General features: G+C 49.5%; 1 protein-coding gene across 4 annotated transcripts in view; it reads right to left on the bottom strand.

The window, feature by feature from the left end:
* Window positions 1-18,782, bottom strand: part of CAMSAP3 (calmodulin regulated spectrin associated protein family member 3) — a 46,977-nt gene extending 28,195 nt beyond the window's left edge. For all 4 annotated transcript variants that reach the window (XM_044453674.1, XM_044453675.1, XM_044453677.1 and 1 more), the window contains exons 1-2: window positions 18,509-18,782; window positions 286-551 (exon numbers count right to left, since the gene is read on the bottom strand). In XM_044453674.1, the coding sequence (XP_044309609.1) occupies window positions 286-551; window positions 18,509-18,656 (414 nt within the window). In that variant the 5' untranslated portion in view covers window positions 18,657-18,782. The remainder of the gene's footprint in view (window positions 1-285; window positions 552-18,508) is intronic.
* Between the last annotated feature and the right edge of the window lie 339 nt (window positions 18,783-19,121).

Genomic DNA, 19,121 nt, shown 5'->3' with positions numbered 1-19,121 from the left:
ATGCAGAATGTCCACAGATAAATCATATAAAAGCAGGATATTAAATGCCTTTGTTAAGAATTTTTAATGTGACTGAAGCATTTAAAATAGAGCTGCATGGGTTCCTTCCAAGAAACCCAAAAGGAAGACTACTGTGCTCCCCACTGCCGTTACTGGGCTCAGCTGAGGGACTGGAGAACTCCCCTCTTCCCCAGCAAGCACAAGCAGCGTCTGTCCCGCCTCCTCCACAAGAGCAACGGATCAAAGCGGTACCGCCTGGGATCGCAGGCCTGCTGGTGGACTTACCAGCCGGATGGGTTTGTGGTGCAGGTCGGCCTCCTTGACGGGCTTCTCCTGGAAGGTGGGCACCAGGCCCCGATGGGCCAGGAGCTGCAGCAAGGCCGCATTCTCCTTGGGGGGAGGAGCACCATCTGGGCCCGGGGGCAGGGCCTGACGCCAGGCACGGCAGTAGATGTCCGAGGAGAGCAGCAGGCGGATTAGGGGAGGCTTCATGTGCTCCTGTTCATACTGGTCCGTGTAGAAGGGCTCCCGCAGCTCAGCAGGGACGTGCTCTGGAAGACAAAACCGTCCAACGATTTCTTGCACCCTTTCCACTTCCCCAGAATATATCACAGGTGGTTGGCTGCGCTGCGGACCCCAGAGCTTCCTGCCACCATCTCCATCCCACCTCAGTGAGGCACACTCAGTGATCAGGAGTTGAACTGGCAGGCAGGAGTCCTCCCGCTTCAAATTCCCACTCAGCCATGAAGCTCATCTCCAGCAGCCTGGGGCAAGTCCCCAGCTCGCCCTCAGTCTAACCGTTCTGTGCTGGACTGCTGTGAAAGTAAATGAGGCAGCCCCTACACACCGTGCTCTGGCTTCCCTCAGAAGAGAAAGGAATACACAAGTCACAAAAACTAACCTGCACCAAGAAAGGAAAGACCTTCTCTCTCTTTCCAGGGCCCTTCAAGCCCCGCGGTTCTTTTCTCTTCCCATTACCACAGACCGGCCTCCTGGGGGCTTGCTTACTTCCAGTCACAGAAGATGAAGGGCCTACCTTGCACAGCATTCAGGCTGTCAAGGCTACTCAGAGATCCCAAATAATAACAGAAATAGGTCTCCTTGCTCCTCTGAGCAAGAATCAGACAAGAAACAGAGACATCAGCTACCGCTCAAACTCTCAGCTGCCTGCGTGTGCCGCATTTCTTTAGGCCTGCCGCAACAGGGACCCACAGGGGCTACTGCTTGTTTGGGGCAGCAGCTGGGAGGCAATCTCGGATGGGCCCTGTTGGAAAGCATGCCAAGCACAAAAAGGGTTAAGCCAGGGAGCCTACGGGATGACCAGGCATCCCCTGGGTCCCCTGGTCGAGGGATGGTGGTGGATTCCAGCAAGAAAGCTGCCCAGCATTTTGGTTTTCTTATAATGCTCCAGAGCACTCGGCACAGAATCATTCTGGAGTGGTGCTGTGAGAAAAGAAGAACGCCAGACCGTTTCCAAGAAACAGCTCCTGCTGCCATATAAGCATGAGATTGGGCAGGCGAAGGACAGCTTAGCGTGACCGGGGAGAGCAGCCCCAGGGTGCTTTCTTGCAACCTGGAGCCTGCCCAGCCTCAATCAGAAGCTTCCACAGGTTGTCCAAGGAGGTGCACTCCCTGCTAGAAATGCCTCAGACCTTGTGTCTACATGCATAGCTTGAAATCCCAACATGTATATCACCCATTTTCAGTAATTAAACACACCTTGAGTTAGCAACGTACTGTTGATCAAGCTACATACGAAATGCAAGGCTGCTGAAGGCTGTTTCACTCTAATCCCCTTCCTGTCCAGACAGACGTATTGATTCCTTCAGAAAGGGGGTCAGGGGTCCCTACATGGGCCTCTCAATAATTTGGGAAACTGAGTGCATAGTCTTAAAGCTTGGGGTGGGGGAGCCAAAACGTACTGCATAAATTCATTGCCAGTTCATATAGCCTTGCTTTTCCTTTACTGGCACATCAAAGAAACCAATGGCTATCTAGAAAATCAATAAACGTCTGGGAACTTGGGCAGGTGTTCTTTTCCCAGACCTCTTTCCAGGCCGGGCAGGGGAATGGGGACAATGGGGAACAGCCACAGTATGGCTGTGTCAGAACCAGGAACAAGAACTAACGATCTTGATCACTTGCAGAATAATCTCTGCTTGTCCTCACAATACTGGAATTCCCACATCATAAAACATTTTTGCATGCAGACATGCACACTGGCACAGCATCCTTTGATTTGGCAACACTTGCAATTTGGAAATGAAAAGATTCTCTCATCCTTCACCTGCACCTCCAATGCAGACGCCCTGCCTTATTCAACATGCTTTGCCTCCAGCAAGAGGGAAGGAAGAAGGCAAGGAGCGACATAGCAGGATCACTGCCCCATTGGGCATCAGACAAGATTGAGTACTCCAACCCAAGACACACAGTGCAGAAGGCAAAGTCCAAGGTTCATGAGACGCCTCCACTGTGCATCCAGGTCACACATGCGAACACAACCCATCAGGCAAGAGTCAGGCTTACTGATGGCCACTGCCAGAGCTGGCATTCAACCCTAAGAGAAAGAACTTAATTATCTACCCTGGCACCATGTTTGACATCAGCATGCCCAGACACAGCCACCCACTCCAAAAATGATTTCCAGAGCTTCACCAGCACTACTCCAAGGGTCAGCAGAGCAAAGGAGTTGGGAATCTTGTGCGGAATTGTGGGGCTGCAAAAGGAGAATCATGTTTAATGGAGTCAGGACATCTTAGTTTCATCCTTTGCTTTGGAAGAAAAGCAGGACAGTCTTCCCCAAGCTGGTGCCCTTCAGATGTTTCAGACTACAACTCTCAGCATGCGATGGCCAGGTCAGGAAGGCTGGAGCAGGGAGCCAGAAGGCTGGCCTCCAACAGGCTCACAAATACAGATATTAAAGCCCAGACACGTCCTTGCTCTCAGGGAAACAGTAATGCCAATTGCCCCAGCCTCTGGCACTCTGGATAGTGAATGGCAGTAATAGGAAAAGCAAGATGATTTTGGCTCCAACAGAAAGTAATGCCAGGGCTTAGATGCACATGCTCTACCAGTCATTTCCTCAAGAGGTAAGGCCAGGAGAGTCAAGATCTACGTGTCAGCTCCTGCCAGTGACTTGGCTAGGAGGGATAGGACATTCCTGAGAGAGAGTGAGCAAGAGAGAGAGAGAGCGCACAAGAGGAACAGGTGGAACAGCCTCACCAGCTGATTCAGCATCACCTGATCACAACCACAAGTGCACGAGACCAGACTTGTGGCTACAATCCCAGCTCCTTCCCATCTCATGGCTCAGGGCCCAAACCAACAAGCCCATCCACCCATCCTGGCACAGAGCCCACCACACCCACCTCCAAGTGCACAGGGCATCCAGCACTGGGAACGTTCGGCATGGTGGGTGGGGGTGGAGGAGACACACAGAAACATTAAGGTATGCTTCGGTTGTGAACACGGCAGCTCCTGGACCCTCCCAAGAACAGCAGCCGCTTACTGTTGTGAAAGATGGGCAGAGCAGGCAATAACCCAGCCATGGGAAAACGGGCCACGGGCCAAGACTCAGCTGAAGCTTCTCCCCACAGTGAACACTGATGGATAGACCCTTCTTGCGACAAGCACAAAGTAGATCTTCCACCAGCCTTCCCCAGTGTGCTGCCTTCTGGATGCGCTGGACTGTAACTCCCATCACTCCTGCTGGCTAGGAAAGATGCGAGCTGCAATGCAACCCATTTGGAGGGCACCAGCATGGGGAAGCCTGGCCTACATCAAGCAGCACAAATCACAGAGGGGTGCAGAGAGAGTAATCGAGAGAAGAATGACTGCGCAGAGCATGCTGGTGTGTATCCTGGCCCCATGTCACTTTATGCGCCAAGCATTTCTCAGGAGCACCATGGCTGCTGGCAGTTGCTGCTGCTCCCAATTATAGCCAAGATTAGGTGCTTTGCTCTGCACAGGGAGCAAACCCAATCCTGCAAGCTAACAAAGCAGCTCCAGCAATTATCAAGGCAACACACTTGCCCTCCAAAGGAATGAACCATGGTGCGCTAGGGCTGAAGCAGTGCCATACAGAAAACCATTTGATTCTGGACCCAGTTAATACCCCACCTGTGCTATTTGCCCCCACCCCATTCCCAAGGAAGCATGACCTTCCTTTACTCATACTAGAAGGAAGCAGAGAAGAGTGGCCTCTGCAAACAGGTTTGGCCTCACAGCCGTCACCAGCCAAAACCAAATCCTGTCACCGGCCAAAGCTATTTGTACAGGCAATCCAAACAGGAAAGCTTGTGGCATGCTTCTGCCAAGACCTTGCCCTGAACCCATTTCTGCACTAATGCAAGTGAACAGAAATTAGCTTTTCCTGCAGCCAAGGAAGCCTCAACAAGACTTCCTGAGATTGGAAGTTTAGTTGTCCATGCCTTGGTGGAGACGGCACTCCAGCAGATAACTATGCGGGACTCAAAGGTTTGCTTTTATCTGGGGCCACTTCCTATAGACCCCCTGTAGAAGAGTCCCCCCCCAAATCCTCCAGTTTCATCAGGATATGCTAATACCTACCCATTCAGAAGGTGGTAGTGCAAGCCACAGAAATGGAAGAAGAAGGCAACTTGCAAATGGCATAGTTCCAAAGTGAGCTTCCCACAGCATCGCCTTCTCCAGCGCTGGATTGAGCATAATGCTAGGTATACTCTAGTGTAGGGGGCCAGACACTTGGAAGCCCTGCCAATGCAGGTCCTTGGGATGGGACTTGAATAGAAAACAAGCCTATCCTGCTCCTTGAACCAGATCTCAACAACTGAAAGAAGTCATCTCCTTGTCACAGCCTTCCTCACCCTGGCACTGTCCAGGCGTGTTGGACTACAATTCCTATTATCTACATCGTTATCACATTACCAGAAGCGATGGCCACATTCCCAGTTGCGAGGAAAACTTGAAAAGGAGAGTGGCCTGCTCAATACACAGCATGAATGCCCTTTCCACAAAGTGAATGGAGAAACGCCCCTGCTCAAGCGTAGGCGGGAGAGGGATACCAGCAAGAGAAGCACTGAGCCGAGGCAAAGTTCAGCACCAGCTGCCCGTGACAGTTTCATCCCGTGTGCTCTACCACACTGAACATCTGGCAAGCACAAAGGAGGAAAGCCAGAAACTGCAGCTAAGTAAAGACTACTGCTGGCGGTGTCCAAAAGGTCATGGCAAGGGCCCCTGAGGTCTGGCCCATCCACTCCAGGAAACGCTGCAATCGGTACTTAGCAACAAACGGGAGACCTCACCAGCACCCAAGACAAAGCAAATAGGATCTTTGCCTTATGGTTTGGCCTTGTGTGGCTGATAGGGCCAGGGGAGGAGGGAGGCGGGGTTAACCCTTTGCCCCTACCAAGATAGGAGTGAAAATCAGGGTCTCTCCACCTGCTATTCACCAGGAAGGAAAGCTTCAACTTGTGCCAATGCATGCTTACTTCCTGTCACAAGTGCAAGCCTGCAAAGGGGCTGGTTCTGAAAGGGGCAGGGGTAAAGGCACTCTTTGCCCCCATACCACAGTCCATTGGCTGTTTCTTTTATCAGCCAAGCAAGACCATTTGACCCTCACATGTAGCCCTTAATTGTTCAATTGGCACTTATTAAGGTGTTAGAATGGAATCAGTTCAACTCTCATGACAGGGAGTCACAGCACATCCAAGGTCACTGGCTTTAAAAAAGTTTCTGCTGCAGAGGACAGGTGGAACAAAACAAACTACCCCAATCATTATGTCCACAGCAACTACCCTCCCTCGCCTCCAGGAACCTAAGCACATTAAATGAGCAGCGAGGGTGATGGCGTAGAGGAAGGCACCTAAGAGATACACTTGTAGGAACTAACCACAAATGACCTGGGAACAAAAAAACATTCTTGAGACAAAACCGGAGTTAAACAAATCCTGCAGTTCTTAGCAGCTTTGGGCCCTCACGTTTTAGAGGGAAATGCAAGTTAAAACGGAATAAAATGGTAGTGTGCTGACTCCTTCAAACAAAATGTCAGCACAGCAGGGATGCGCCATGCTACAGTGAAAACACCTTTCAGAAGACAAGCTCAGCATGTTCCTGAGCAAAGTGGGAACTCCCAGGCCTGGGAAAGGAAGCAAGCAGTCCCAGCGTTCAGCCTCAGGTCCCTTGCGACAGGGTTCTGGAACACGGAGCGGAATCCAGAGAGGTGCTTCAGCAGGTGAGTGGACTGCTTAGCTTCCCAGGGTTCTTTTAAATGTGAGGCACAAAAAGGGAAGTGTTCCCAATATCCCAGGGGAACTTTTAAAAGAGTGCTGTTTCCACTCTCATTGGTCCTTGAGGTCATGAGAGCAAACCCACATGGATGGCAAGAACGTACAAGCAGGTTTGGAAAAACTGAGCCAGCACAAGGCACCTTCAAGGGCCAAACTCCACGCTGCATCCAAATGCACATAACAGCAGCATGACTGGAAGAAGAGAAGCAAAATGGACAGGGAGGGAACGCTCAGTATTTTCCCTGCTCAGAATCTCCTTCCCCAGGGTTTCAAATGACTGGATGCTCCCTCTGGACCAAACCGGGCATGGTGCCAGTGGCTCTTTAGGAAGGATTTTCCTCAAAACCACAGCAGGAAAGAAGACAATCAAATCCCCCTTCCACACCTGCCCCTACTCTGCCTTAATTATTAGCTGTCCATGTCCCCCCATGATGTTACTTGCATTTCTAAAAATCTGCACGTTAAGCACAGCCACATTCAAGGCCGTCCCCTATTCAACCTCAGGCATGTTTGAGATTTGTTGAAGAGATTTGGTTGTGAGAGATTGATTTGGAGCTGGAAAATGACAACTGAAAAAAGGGTTAAGTGCCTCTGATGCTGTTTCTTTCGCATGCTAATGTCTCTCTTTGAAATTAACAGGTCACTTTGGCTTAAGAACCAGCCTTCCCCAACTTGACTCCCTCCAGATGGGCTGGACCATAGTTCGCTTCAGCCCCAGTCAGCATGATGGGAACCATAGTCTAACGTAACTGGTGAAAGCTAACCCAACAAAGGCAAATGTGGTTAAAACAACCTGAGCACTTACTAATCCACATTAAGTCATGACCTAATCATGGGAATGTGCCCTGAACTGCTGAACAGTAATTCTGAGACTCCAACAGTTTGTTGGAACATAGGAAAGCAAGCAGCATTCATCAGAGGCCACTCAAGCCAGAAGGAGCCAGCCACGTGCCTCCCAGCCCCGGCTCCTGCCTATCATCCCAGTATATGAGGCCAGCAAGGTGTGAGCTATGCAGCGCTCCTCCAACCCCCTGGCAAAGCAGCAGTTTCGCTGCCCCACTGGGGATCGTTCACGGTCATCGCAAAGCTATTTTGCTGGCGCTGCTGCCCGAAACCTTCGGGGCTTATGCAAGTCCACGTGGCAAAAGCATCCCAGGAATTATGCAGGAGCCAGAGGGGCGAAGACAAAACACGCATCTGGCACAGCACCACCACACCCCATAGGCAACCCGTCCCAACATGCAATGGATGCCCCAGGCTGTAAGAACCTAGCCTGAAATGACACCAGCTGTATAATGGAAGGCAGCCTTCCCGTTATCACCTGGCCTCCACTTCCCCGACAGAGGGGTCGATCTTAATAGTAACATACCCTGTGGAAGAGCAAGTACTGAATCTCGGGGGTGGGGGGGGGGGCTTGGACAAGCAGGCTCTTAGAAGGGCAACACAGGGCACCGAAGGCCTGGGAAAAACTCACCAGAAGGGAAGAAGTTGGAACCTGATGTCACCAGGAAGTGGGCTAAGGCAGGCCAATCTCCACCTGAGCACAGCCGCTCAAATGGCTGGGGAAAGAAAGGGCTGCGGGACCGCTTTTGCTCTGGAGTCCAGGAGTGTAATCAAGAGGAAGGTAGCCCAAAGTGGATCTTCACTCATCCAGTGATATTAACTAGTAAGACACAGTCATACAGCAACAAAGGACAGATATGGAGGCTTGATCTATAAGAGCAGATTGAGACGGTAGAGTGCTCAGGTAGTAGAATGGACTGTACCACATAAGAAGCTGCCCAATACCAGACAGGCCACTGGGCCACCTAGCCCAATACTTCCAACCCAGTCAGGCAGCACCACTCCAGAGTTTCAAGCAGGAGTTATTTCCAGCCAGCTGCAGAGGTGTCAGGGATTGAAGCTGATCTTTTGCCTGCAAGGCAGGGGCTCTGCCACTGGGCCACAGGCCCTTGGCTTGCTCTCTTCAATCTGTCTGTGGAAGTCCACATTTCAGAATGCACTTCTAAGTCTTGAAAAAAGGAATCCTGAAAATAGAAAACTAGCACTATCTGTATTGTTGTTTGTTTATTGTATGTAAGCCATCCTGAGGCTCATGCAATGGGACGGCATACAAAAATTCTAAATAAATAAATAAACTAGCACAGGATGGAAAAGGGTATAGGTTAGATCAAGGATACCCAAGCTTCTTGGACACATGAGCACATGTGAGAACTTGAGAAACCGCTGTGGTCACAAGATGCTTAATTAATGGATTGCCACTTTGGTGTCTGCCTGCCCTGTCCATGGATCTTAAGCTATGCCTTATTCAGCAATTATTTTTGATTCATATCTATTGGACACCATAATATCTTTTTAATAAGGAATTCTTTAGTTCAGCTAGCTGTTGGAGATGCAATACTGCTAAAGCTTCTTTTAAAATAAATGTTTTGGTAATGTCAAGCCATTGCTTCTTTTTGGAGATTATTGCACTGATAAATTTTGTACTGGAAAGTCTACTCACTGATGTGCACTCTCATTTACATTAATTGCCTGCTTCATGGAGATTTACAAATGGAAGTGAGAATTGAGTCTCTGCATGCTTCTAAAACACTAATATTACAAAATATGAAGAATAAATACTCACTTTCCTTAAATGCCATGAACTAGGACCCTTGCTACACTTTTGGTAAATGAAGAGGTTGCATACAGATGCTAAATTACTTAGGTGTTTGGTCTGTTTTTGTTGAAACCTATATAATTCCTAGAAAGCTCTACACATTATAAATCCATGTACATACATCAAAACAATGGAAAAATAATTTTGGCAGGCTCCACACTGGAGACCCCCTTTGCTAGGGCACCCATGTGTGCCGTAGTGGAACCCTTGGGCTAGAATCTCTCTCCACAACTTTGGTGTTGTCTTGTTTTTCTTACATTCAAAACTTGTGGCCTCTCCCACTTGTACACTGAAGTAGGACAGCCCATCTTTGTAGATGGAGTCTAAATTACTGAAACCCAAGGAAGGATCTGTTTTAAATAAACTACTAAACAGAGCAAGACTGTGCTGGATATGATTGGGGTGAGGGTGAGATGAGGTACAATGGAAACACTAGCAAGCACTACCCTTGCAGATAAGGGATTGATTTCCCTGCCTAAGGACCAAAGCCGCTTCTGTTGAGATTAGCCTGAACGCTTTAGGCACAGTTGTTCTCAGACAGGGTGCTGGCCCTGGTCAGACGGGTCATGATCAGAGTGTGCTGGGTACTCTGGAGCATGCAACCAACCAGAGCGGGGCTGGGAGGCAAAGGGTTTTGACTCAGTTTTAAAAAATCACATGTGTTAGTCTTTGCCAAGCAGCCGGATTAAAGAGAAAAACAAGCAGGGCTGCAGCTGCCTCCCGCTCCCTCTTGGAATGCCAAGGTTACTGCCAGGCTCTGTGGCAAGGCGAGCACCAAGCGAGCACCGGGGGCATGGGGGGGCTAGCAAGTGGGCTGTGCATCCAGCCTTATGGGATACAAAGCAGGGCTTGCTACCACATACAGCCATCATAACTAGCAGCCATTTCTATTTTAGGGTTAGGGTTGAGTATTGATTTCATCCCTTGTACTTCTGGAGCAGCCAATAACCAGATCCCTGGGCACTGCACAGATAACCAAAAATATAATACAGAAGGCAGCAGAGAATGATAGGAATAGTCCAATCCACCTTTAAAGTCATACAAGTTGAGGTATGTTCATCATACAAGTTCACTAACACCACATCTCATGGTAGTGAATTTCACAGGTTAACTATGCACTGTGTGACCTTTTCACTGTCCTAAATCTTCCACCGTCAGCTTCGTCTCATGGCCCCAGGTTCTGACATAAAAGGGAGGTACATTGTAAAAGTTTAAAAAGTTTCTCTGGTGTGGAGAGAGAGAGGGAGAGAGAAGTGTTTATCCCTCTCGTGTTTTTGTTCTAACTTACAACGCTCTGTATGGTGTAATCTTTGGTCACTGGGAGCTACCCCACCCTGCTGATCCTTTTGGTTGCCCATTCCTTCACAACACAAGGGGAACTAAGCCCTACTCCCAAATTCCTCAAGCTGATATTCTCCAAATGTGTTGCATCTCAACTCCCATCAACCCCAGCAAGTATAGCCATTGGCTGCTCTACTTCATAAAGCCCTATCGGAAAAAATATCCTGAGTTCTACAGGATTGTTGGGGTAGGGATGGCATGGGAATGGAATGGAATAACTGCTTCGCCGACTGCCGCTGTTGTGGTGGGACCCTTGGCAGCAGTGGGTATGTGCTGACTTTCAGAGCAGCTTTTTCTCCCAGTACTTCAGAACTGTGCCACAATATCAAATCCAGCTATTTACTATTGGGAAGGGAATAAGCCACCAAGAGGCAGGGGCTTATTTGCCTGTTGGGAGATGAGCAGTTAAACAAGCCAAGAGGGAAACACACCCACATCTACTGCAGGCATGAAGGAGCAGCCTTCCATCCTCTTCCTACCTGGAAGGAAGTTTGCCACAGCTGCAAATACTTCAGAACTTCTGCCCCCTTTCAGTCTGCAGATCAGAGGGAACGCTGTGCCTAGGTACCCTCCGAATGCTTTGGACCGCAATTCTCAGCATTCCTGACCACTGGCCATGCTTTCTGGGACTGGGGGTAGCCAAAACATACAAAGGCCATCAGTTTGGGAAAGACTGACTGAGACCTATACAAAATTAAGTAAACCTTCTCCAAACACCTCACCTCACACATACAACGCTCAGAATGGTGGAGCATCACAGCCACTGAGACTGGCCTGCCAACAGGCATGGCAGTTTCCTACAAAGCGTATTTCAGTTACAGTATTGGGTGTTCAAGGCAGCAGACTTGAGCTCCCGCACAAAGGTTGCATAATATGATGCTTTGGAGGAAGAAGTGAGAGAAGATCACCTACGTTTCAGAACTGAGTTATGATGAGTCAGGGTCTGAAAAGTTATAACTATTAAAGTAATCAACAAGATGTGGGATCTTTTTCTTATTCTCCAGTGTGTAAGTCCACTTTGTGAAAACATAAGGCAATACATAGGTACCTCCGCCCATGATTATTACTAAAGGCAGAGCTTGGACTAACACACAAAGTATGTTTCAATTCGTCAGGCTGAGAGGGCAAATACAGGTCCTAAAGGGCACTGAGATAAAGTACCAGTTGCCAGCTTTCCCTAAGTCAGTACAGGATTCATCAGCTCACAGGTGCCTGCCTCCATGAAGAGATATATCCCACCATGTCTAGGACTGCTTTCAACACCTGGATGGTACAGAAAAAATCTGTACTTATAAAAGAGGTTCAGAGTTTCTCAGCAATTGTATAACATCTTCCACAGGGCACACAGCTGCAAATGTTGTCAGGTCAGTGCTAGGCAAGGTCAAGGAAAAATTAGGCCATCCACCCCAAACATCTGTGGGGCAGTTAGAAAAGCCAGAGAAGTTCCAAATAGAGATGACAAGAAGACACATTCCTTCCGATAAATACTCTGGCACCAATTCAATTAGACTGCAATACCAAGAGCTTAGCCAAGGATTCAATTCCGGGCATTCCATCATGACGAAACAAGGCCTAAGCTACCAAGAATGAGGTCAAATGATGCATCCAGGACCTGATTCCATGGATGGACACACAACTCCACGGTCAGCAAGAGGAATTATGCAGTACCACAGGCACTGGAGGGTATTTTGGATGCCTTTTTCACAACAAAGTAAAATTGCTTAATGCTCATTTTGCTTCCTCAAAAAACAAAACGTGATAGTTGCTAGAAACCCAGTTCAAATAAAGACAAAGAAAAGGCAGTCATTAACTTAAATAAACAGCTAGCTAAATATTTGTATCCATGTCTTAAAAATTATACCCCTTCAAATACTAAAGCAGAAACCTCAAAGCCACTATCCTCCTCAAGAAGCCTTATAAGACAGGTGAGAATCCAGAAGACTAGCAAGAGGCAGTTCTTGGGTCTATATTTAACAGTGAGAATAGGAGTATCCAGAAAATTATAGGGCTGACTCAACCATAAGACATTATTAGAGCAAATTTGACTCTTTCTTTCATTTTTAAAAATGCTGCAAGTAGCTAGAAGAAAAGGCAGTGATCATGTGAAACCAAAGGAATCTGCACTGAACTACCACTATCCTTATTGGCTAATGAGGGCACCAGGTTGGGGAAGGCTGCTGGAAACAGTTGCAAAGGATACTCCAACAGGCAAAAATGAAAGAACCATGAATTGGGAACCAATTACCGATTAATTGGGAACCAATTAAGCTGCCCACAAACAGCAAATAAGGAATCCGTGTAGAGGTTTTTAAAGAAAGGGAGAGGTGGTAGCATGCATGCACTGTTCATCAGGGGTCTTTCCAAAGTGCAGTGATAATGAGCATTTTCATTGGTCTTTCAAATAAAGTAGAAGGGAGTATGTTGACAGGATGCACAACTTCAGGAGAGAGCACAGGTTTATAATGGGTGGCCTGGACAACTTAGAGCATTGGTTAAAATCCACTGGCCAGCCTTCCTCCAGACTGGCGCCTTCTAGATGGACTACAGCTTCCAGGTTTCCAGTCTGGGGCCAATGGAGCTGTGAAGTCTGCATCATCTGGAAAGCGCCCAGTTGGGGAAGGCTGCAGTAGGCCATTTTATTATGCCTTTGGAGGCTAATGGGCACCTAGTGATCACACGCATCCAGACTTGGATCAGCACCAACATGCCATCACAACTTTGAGAAAATCAGCTCCATTGAGAAGGAACCTAGCTTTTAAGAAACCAGTACACGCTAAATGAGAGTCATTGGTGTGATGTTACTGCAAAAGACTTCCCTCGTGGATGCCATCTATACAGGTAGAAATAAAAGTGCACTGATCAAAACTGAATAATCCTAGAGATTACCTTCCAGGAAACATAGCAAAGACAAGATTCAGAGGAATGTGCTGAAGGCATAGGAAATTATATAGAAAGACAATCATATCTAACCTGCAGAACTGATGTGGGGAAGATGCAACATTTATCACACTTTTATTTTGTTCTCTCCACCCCTGGCAAAGAAGCTTCAAAGCAGTGCATCTAGCCCCACTCCACCCCACCTCACCCCACCCAACCCCATTTTATTCAAGCAATCACCTTGGCCAGACTGTTTAATGGTGGCACAGTGGTTTAAACTGCTGTGCTGCTGGGCTGGTTGATCAAAAGGTCGCCGGTTTGAATCTGCACAACGGGGTGAGCTCCCATGCTTTGTCCCAGTTCCTGCCAACCTTGCAGTTTGAAAGCATGCAAATGCAAGTAGATAAAAAGGTACCACTTTGGTGGGAAGGTAACAGTGTTCTGTGCACTTCAGTGTTCAGTCATGCTGGCCACATGACCACGGAAACCGTCTGTGGACAAACGCTGGCTCCCTTGGCTAGGAAACGGAGATGAGCACCACCCCCAAGAGTCAGACATGACTGGACTTTAAAGTCATGGGGAAATCTTTACCTTTACATTTTATGTAACCTAATGTCTTCCCAATGTTTTGCACTGCAACTCCCATTGGGCAAAGGCGGACTGGAACTCATGTGAGTTGTCATCTAGAACCACATCACCCACATCAGAGCTGATATCCAAGGCTACCCTGAGAGCTTCGTGTCTGCACAAAACTTGAATCCCAGAACCCCTCAGTCTACACTCAGTGTTCTACTCTGAAGAAAACACCAAAAAGAGAGAGGGGAAAAAAACCCAACCCAAGCTGCCTAAAGATGTAGAAGTACAAGAATTCTGCAGGACCAGGAAAGACAAAATTTCCAGACACAGCAAAAAGGCTTTGCAATCAGGAAGTCCTCTAACAAAGGACAGGTTATTGAAACAACTCCCCTGAAGGATTTGCAAGTGGGAAGTCTGGTATTGGACTGGGCTATGGTATCTTTCTGGAAGGGAACATCTGAGCAAGGTGTTTCTGTGCCTTGCATCCTATTCCTTAATGTTCTCTCATGTCCAGGCTCATAGGATGTTTTGCTCATCTCATTTGCAATCACCCATCCTGCTCCAGGCAGACTCTAGACAGTTTCGCTCATTGCACAACGGTAGGCTCAATGCCACGATCTGAGGTACAGGACCACAGGAAATCGAGTGCAAAAGGTTTAGAAACTTCAGCTGGTCCAGAATGTTGTGGCCAGACAGTTGACTGCATTCGGTTACAGGGAGCATGTGACTCTCCCTTGTTAGGACAACAATGGCTGCCCGTTTTTTCCCAGAACAATTTAAACTGCTCGTTATAACCTAGAAAAGCCCAGCACAACTGTGGATCAGGCTCTTTGAAGGACCACATTCTCATGCAAGAGCCTGCCCAGGTGGTAAGATCTTGAGGACAGTTCCTTCCCTCATTCCCACTGCCACAGGGGATGGTTTGGCAGCGTGGTCTTCTTGGTGGCTGCTTTCAGGCTCTGGAAGTCTCTGCCAAGAGAGGTTAAGTTGGGTTCCCCTCTGTTGAGCTTCTGCTGGAAGGCAAGTACATCTTTATTCAGGCAGGGCTTTGGCATGCAAGCCACTCTGCTGCCGAAATGTGTTTTCAAAGTCCTGAACTGTTTACTTCATTTATTATGTTCTAATTGTTTTATGTTAAACTTATTTTTCTTTTAATCTGAGTTTTATTATTAGTAGCTGCCTTGAACACCATTTTAGGTAGAAAGGTGAGGTATAAATTTAATATATAAATCCATACTTAGCAGGGCTCAAATTTGCTCTCTCAGCTCGGTAGACTGGGCATAATTCATTGTATATTTCTTGGCTAAAGGTCAGGGAAGAAGCTGGCTGAGGAACCAACCAGCTGACCATGAGTTCAAGATTTTACTTTATTTTGGGTGCCTCTGGCAAACAAAGAACTTGCCACTTGGGCTAAAGTGTGACAGCAGTTGATACTCAGTCAGCCATGCCTGTTCAACCCAGAGCAGTGACACTAAAACAGTGGCAAAGGGGCATCGAGGCTCTGTTGCACATAACAAGACAATGAGTCAAGCAACCAGTTTGTGTGCCTATCTCTGCTGGGACTGGGCACCTTTGCACTAGTGACTCCCATTCACCTCCCATTTCCTGTCCCACCCTTTGCCACAACCCCGAGGGGTTTGTGAACCAACAAGCAGGGGATCCAAATCATGTGGGGAGCTAACCTTAGGGTGCTACCATCATAATGCACATAATTACTAGCAAACTCTGCTAGGTGCATAGCACACAGCAAAATCAGCTAGGAACTTCTGTCAAAAGGTAAGCCAGTCCCTGACCCAGTTAAAGGGAAAGTACCAGTGCTGGATGGGTAAGCCAAGAAGGCCCAGCCCATGCTGCATTGCATGAGTGCCTCAGCCTGGAGTCACAGGCCAGGAATACTGAGTCCTGCTCTGGCAATATGCCAGGTCCCTTCCTGGAATTTTCAGCTTCCAACAAATTAAAGCCTCTTGCTCTTCTAGGTACTGATGGGATAAAAAAAGTGCAGGTAGTAGTCTAATAAAGCAGGCTTGTACCCAGCCTCTTCCAGTACTCTGACCAAAGTACAGGGATGGCTGGCAAGCATTTAACCATTCATTAAAAAGAGCAACTGAAAATGAAACTACTTCATAAAATTAAATAATTTAAAATGCAGACAATTCAGAACTAAGGCTTGTTTTTCATTTGCTTTTGTTGCTGCTCGTTGATGTTCAGTGGCTCCCATGTCATGCCATTAGGTTACACCAATCCCGCAGAATGCCTGGCTTGGGGCCTGCTGATGACTCCCACCATCACCAGAAGCCCAGTTATTTCTGGAGTAGTTACTAATGATGCCGTGTGCATTTTCTAGGATGGGACAAGCAGGTGCTACACTCAGAAGGGCTTGACTCGCAAGCAGAAAAAGGCTTTTTACGGTTCTAGTCTGTAGCTACGAAAAAGCCTGGCAGATACATTTCTCCACACTCCACTGGACTTTGAACCCAGCACTGGTTCAACGAGGCCGCTCATTCTGGCCCCCATCCAAGGCAAATGACAAGGCGCTCTCCCTTCTATCACAGTGCACTGTTTGTGTGTCATCAATGTGACATGGAAGGGCAGAGACAAGGGGAACCTGTTCTCACTTCGGTATGACCAGGTCGCATATTTACACTAACGCCAAATGAAAGAGCTGCTCATTCAATTACACCCTTGTGAGTACACACACACACACAGCCCTTCAACACCCACTGAATGCTCTCCTCCCCACTCTTCCTTTCCTCCTGTTGCTTCAGGGAATGCTTGTGGCACCTCTCCCTAGAGGTGGTCATTTTCCATCTGTGGGGCAGGTGGGGCCATAAAGAGAACAACTTTGGGACAAAAGGGCCCTGGGAAGCATAGGGAGAGAAAGACTACTGTTCATTGTCTCACAACCTCACAAGCCACTTCCCTGCTCCAAGTTCTCAGGCTGGCCTGCAGCCCAGCAGGCTTCAAACCCTATTATGTTACTTCCAGGTCAGCAGCCTCAGAGGAATGCCACACAACACACACACACACACAGAGGACTTCAGCCTGGTGGCCCTAACAGGCTGCCCAGGCTCCTGGCTGCAAGCATGGCGGCAACGTGGAGCTCCTCGCACTGTTGGCAACACCGCCAGGGGCTCCAGAGCAGGCCCAGAGCTCCACCTCACCGCTGCTCGACCGAAGCCATTCACATGCTATTCATCCTCAGAATGAGCTCACTGCCACTCTCCACATCCATGCCGGGCTGACAGATCTGGAGAGCATGACTTATAAGAATACAACAGGCCTGTCACCCTTTTGGCTACAAGGGAGAATGCATGGATGAAGTGGGGTGGGAGGGGGGAAGCACAAAAGCGGAGTTAGCAGGGGCACTAGAGCAGCAAAGATGATAGCTGCTTTTACGAATCAACATCAAGAAAGTCAAATCCAGCCTCTCCCCCACGGATTTTCTGCTACCCCTCTTCTCCCTTCCTCTCCATCATGCATTCATGCAAGGCCAATCTGCAAATCCTCACAGGACATTAATTCCAGGCCTGGCAGAGACAAAGGGAATGGCGGCTGGAGCTCAGGGTTGCCAAGGCACACAGTCTTGAGCCTGGCATTGCCAGGGAGCTGAACAGGACCATGATAAGGATGCAGAGTGGCCTTTTAGGCATGCTTGTTGAAAATATCCTGTGCCAAGGTAAGGCCAGGGATCAGACACAAGCCTAGCATCCTACAGGCAGCGCTAATTACCTCCCATCTCTCTTCCCCCAGCAGCCATAGCCTAGCCTACCAAGGAGGAAAGGGAAGGAGCTGTACAGCTGGGGCTCTGCTCCTGCCCAACAGCAACACTTCCCCTCAAGGAATTCCACATCAGCAGAGATACCACCAAACAAAGGTAAACACCAATGGTGGCATCCTGCTCCCAGCATCATCAGCCATGACCACTGAGTAGGGTGGGGCAGCAATGACACTCTCCGGCTTTATAAGCCAACTGGACCTCGGGGTGCTCAGCAAAGAGCACCTAGAACCTCTAAGCTCCTTTAAGAACAGGCTAGCCAAGCGCACCACTGACACTGTAACAAAAGCAAATACAAAGCTGGGAGGTGTTGGTGTTCCTGAAAAGTGGGGAGAGGCGGGATTTACACAGGACTGCCTTACAAGAGGAGCAGCAGTAGACAAGGCGAGATGCGCCCCTCCCATGGCAGCCCCCCTAGCTACTGCAAAAAAGGCATCGGTAACATCCCGATCCGTCCCCACCCCGTTGCCCCAATCTCGTTCCACCAAGCTAGGGAAACCAAGCACGTCGCTGGTGGAAGGCATTAGGAGATATTCACCAAGAGGAAAGGTGCAAAGAAGTCCCCCGCGCTGGCTCTGCCAGCCCCACCCGGACTAGCTGGTCAAGGCGACAACGGCGGCCATGCCCAACCCATTGTTAGCGGTGAAAGGGTGGGATGGGAGCAGGAGGGTTGCCAAGGCAGCCCACCGCCCTCCTCCAGCCCTTAGCGGATGCTAGCAGGTAGGACATCCCCTGCAGCCAAGAGCGCCGGGGGAAGCTGACATCTTGCGGGCAGGGGGGGCCGAAGAGATTAGAAGAGAATGCGGCGCGGAAGCAAAGCCCAGGAGCTTCTAAGCCGCTAGAGCGATCGAGTCACAACAGCGCCCCAAAGGGGGCGAAATCACTGCCTTGTCTCTTTACTCCCAGTCATCGAAGCTCCCGCCCCTCCTCGAACAGGGATCAGGAAGGAAAATAAATCACACTTGCCAATATGATACGCGCGCTCTCCCCCGCCCCGCCCGGCTCCAGCCGTACCTGCACCCCCGTAGCCCTTGGCGAGCACCCAGGCCAGGCTGGCAGCACTGCGCGCCCGAGGGAAATCATACTGATCCAAGGGCTTGATCTCGGGCACCAGGAAGCTCTTCCTCATGGCCGCGGTTGCAGCGGGAGCAGCAGCCACCATGGCCCCACCACCGGGGTCTGGAGCTGGGTTCGGCCTGGCGCGGCGGCGGCGGCGGCGGCGGCAACTGCGGAGAACAAGCTGGCGGTAGCGGCGGCCCCAGCCAAGCGCATCCCCGTCCGACTTGCCCTCCCCTCCAGCTCCAGGTGCGAGCGCCCGCCCCGCCGTCCTCGTCTTTGCTCCCTCTCCCTCCCCACGTGATCCGTGCCGTCAATCAGCCCGGGGGCGGGGCTTGCAGACAGGTAATTGCCCCAAGGAGGGCGGGGGGAAGAGGCGGAGTAAGCGGCTTGGGCAGAGTTGAGCAATAGCTGTCGCAGCCGCCGCCGCTGCTGAGGCTGGGTGGGTTTGGCGCGTGCGCGCCTTGCACCAAGCAGGCCAGCGGTAGCGGGAGGGGAGCCCCCGGCTCCATTGATCCATCCTGGAGACGGACGCGCGCCGGCGAGGGGCGAAGAGGAGACTGGGATTTCC

Source organism: Varanus komodoensis, unplaced genomic scaffold (genome assembly GCF_004798865.1).
Source record: "Varanus komodoensis strain SLA01 unplaced genomic scaffold, ASM479886v1 scaffold7_1, whole genome shotgun sequence".
Taxonomy (NCBI): domain Eukaryota; kingdom Metazoa; phylum Chordata; class Lepidosauria; order Squamata; family Varanidae; genus Varanus; species Varanus komodoensis.
Note: the sequence above shows the minus strand (reverse complement) of the source record. Positions and strands in the feature narration are given on the sequence as shown.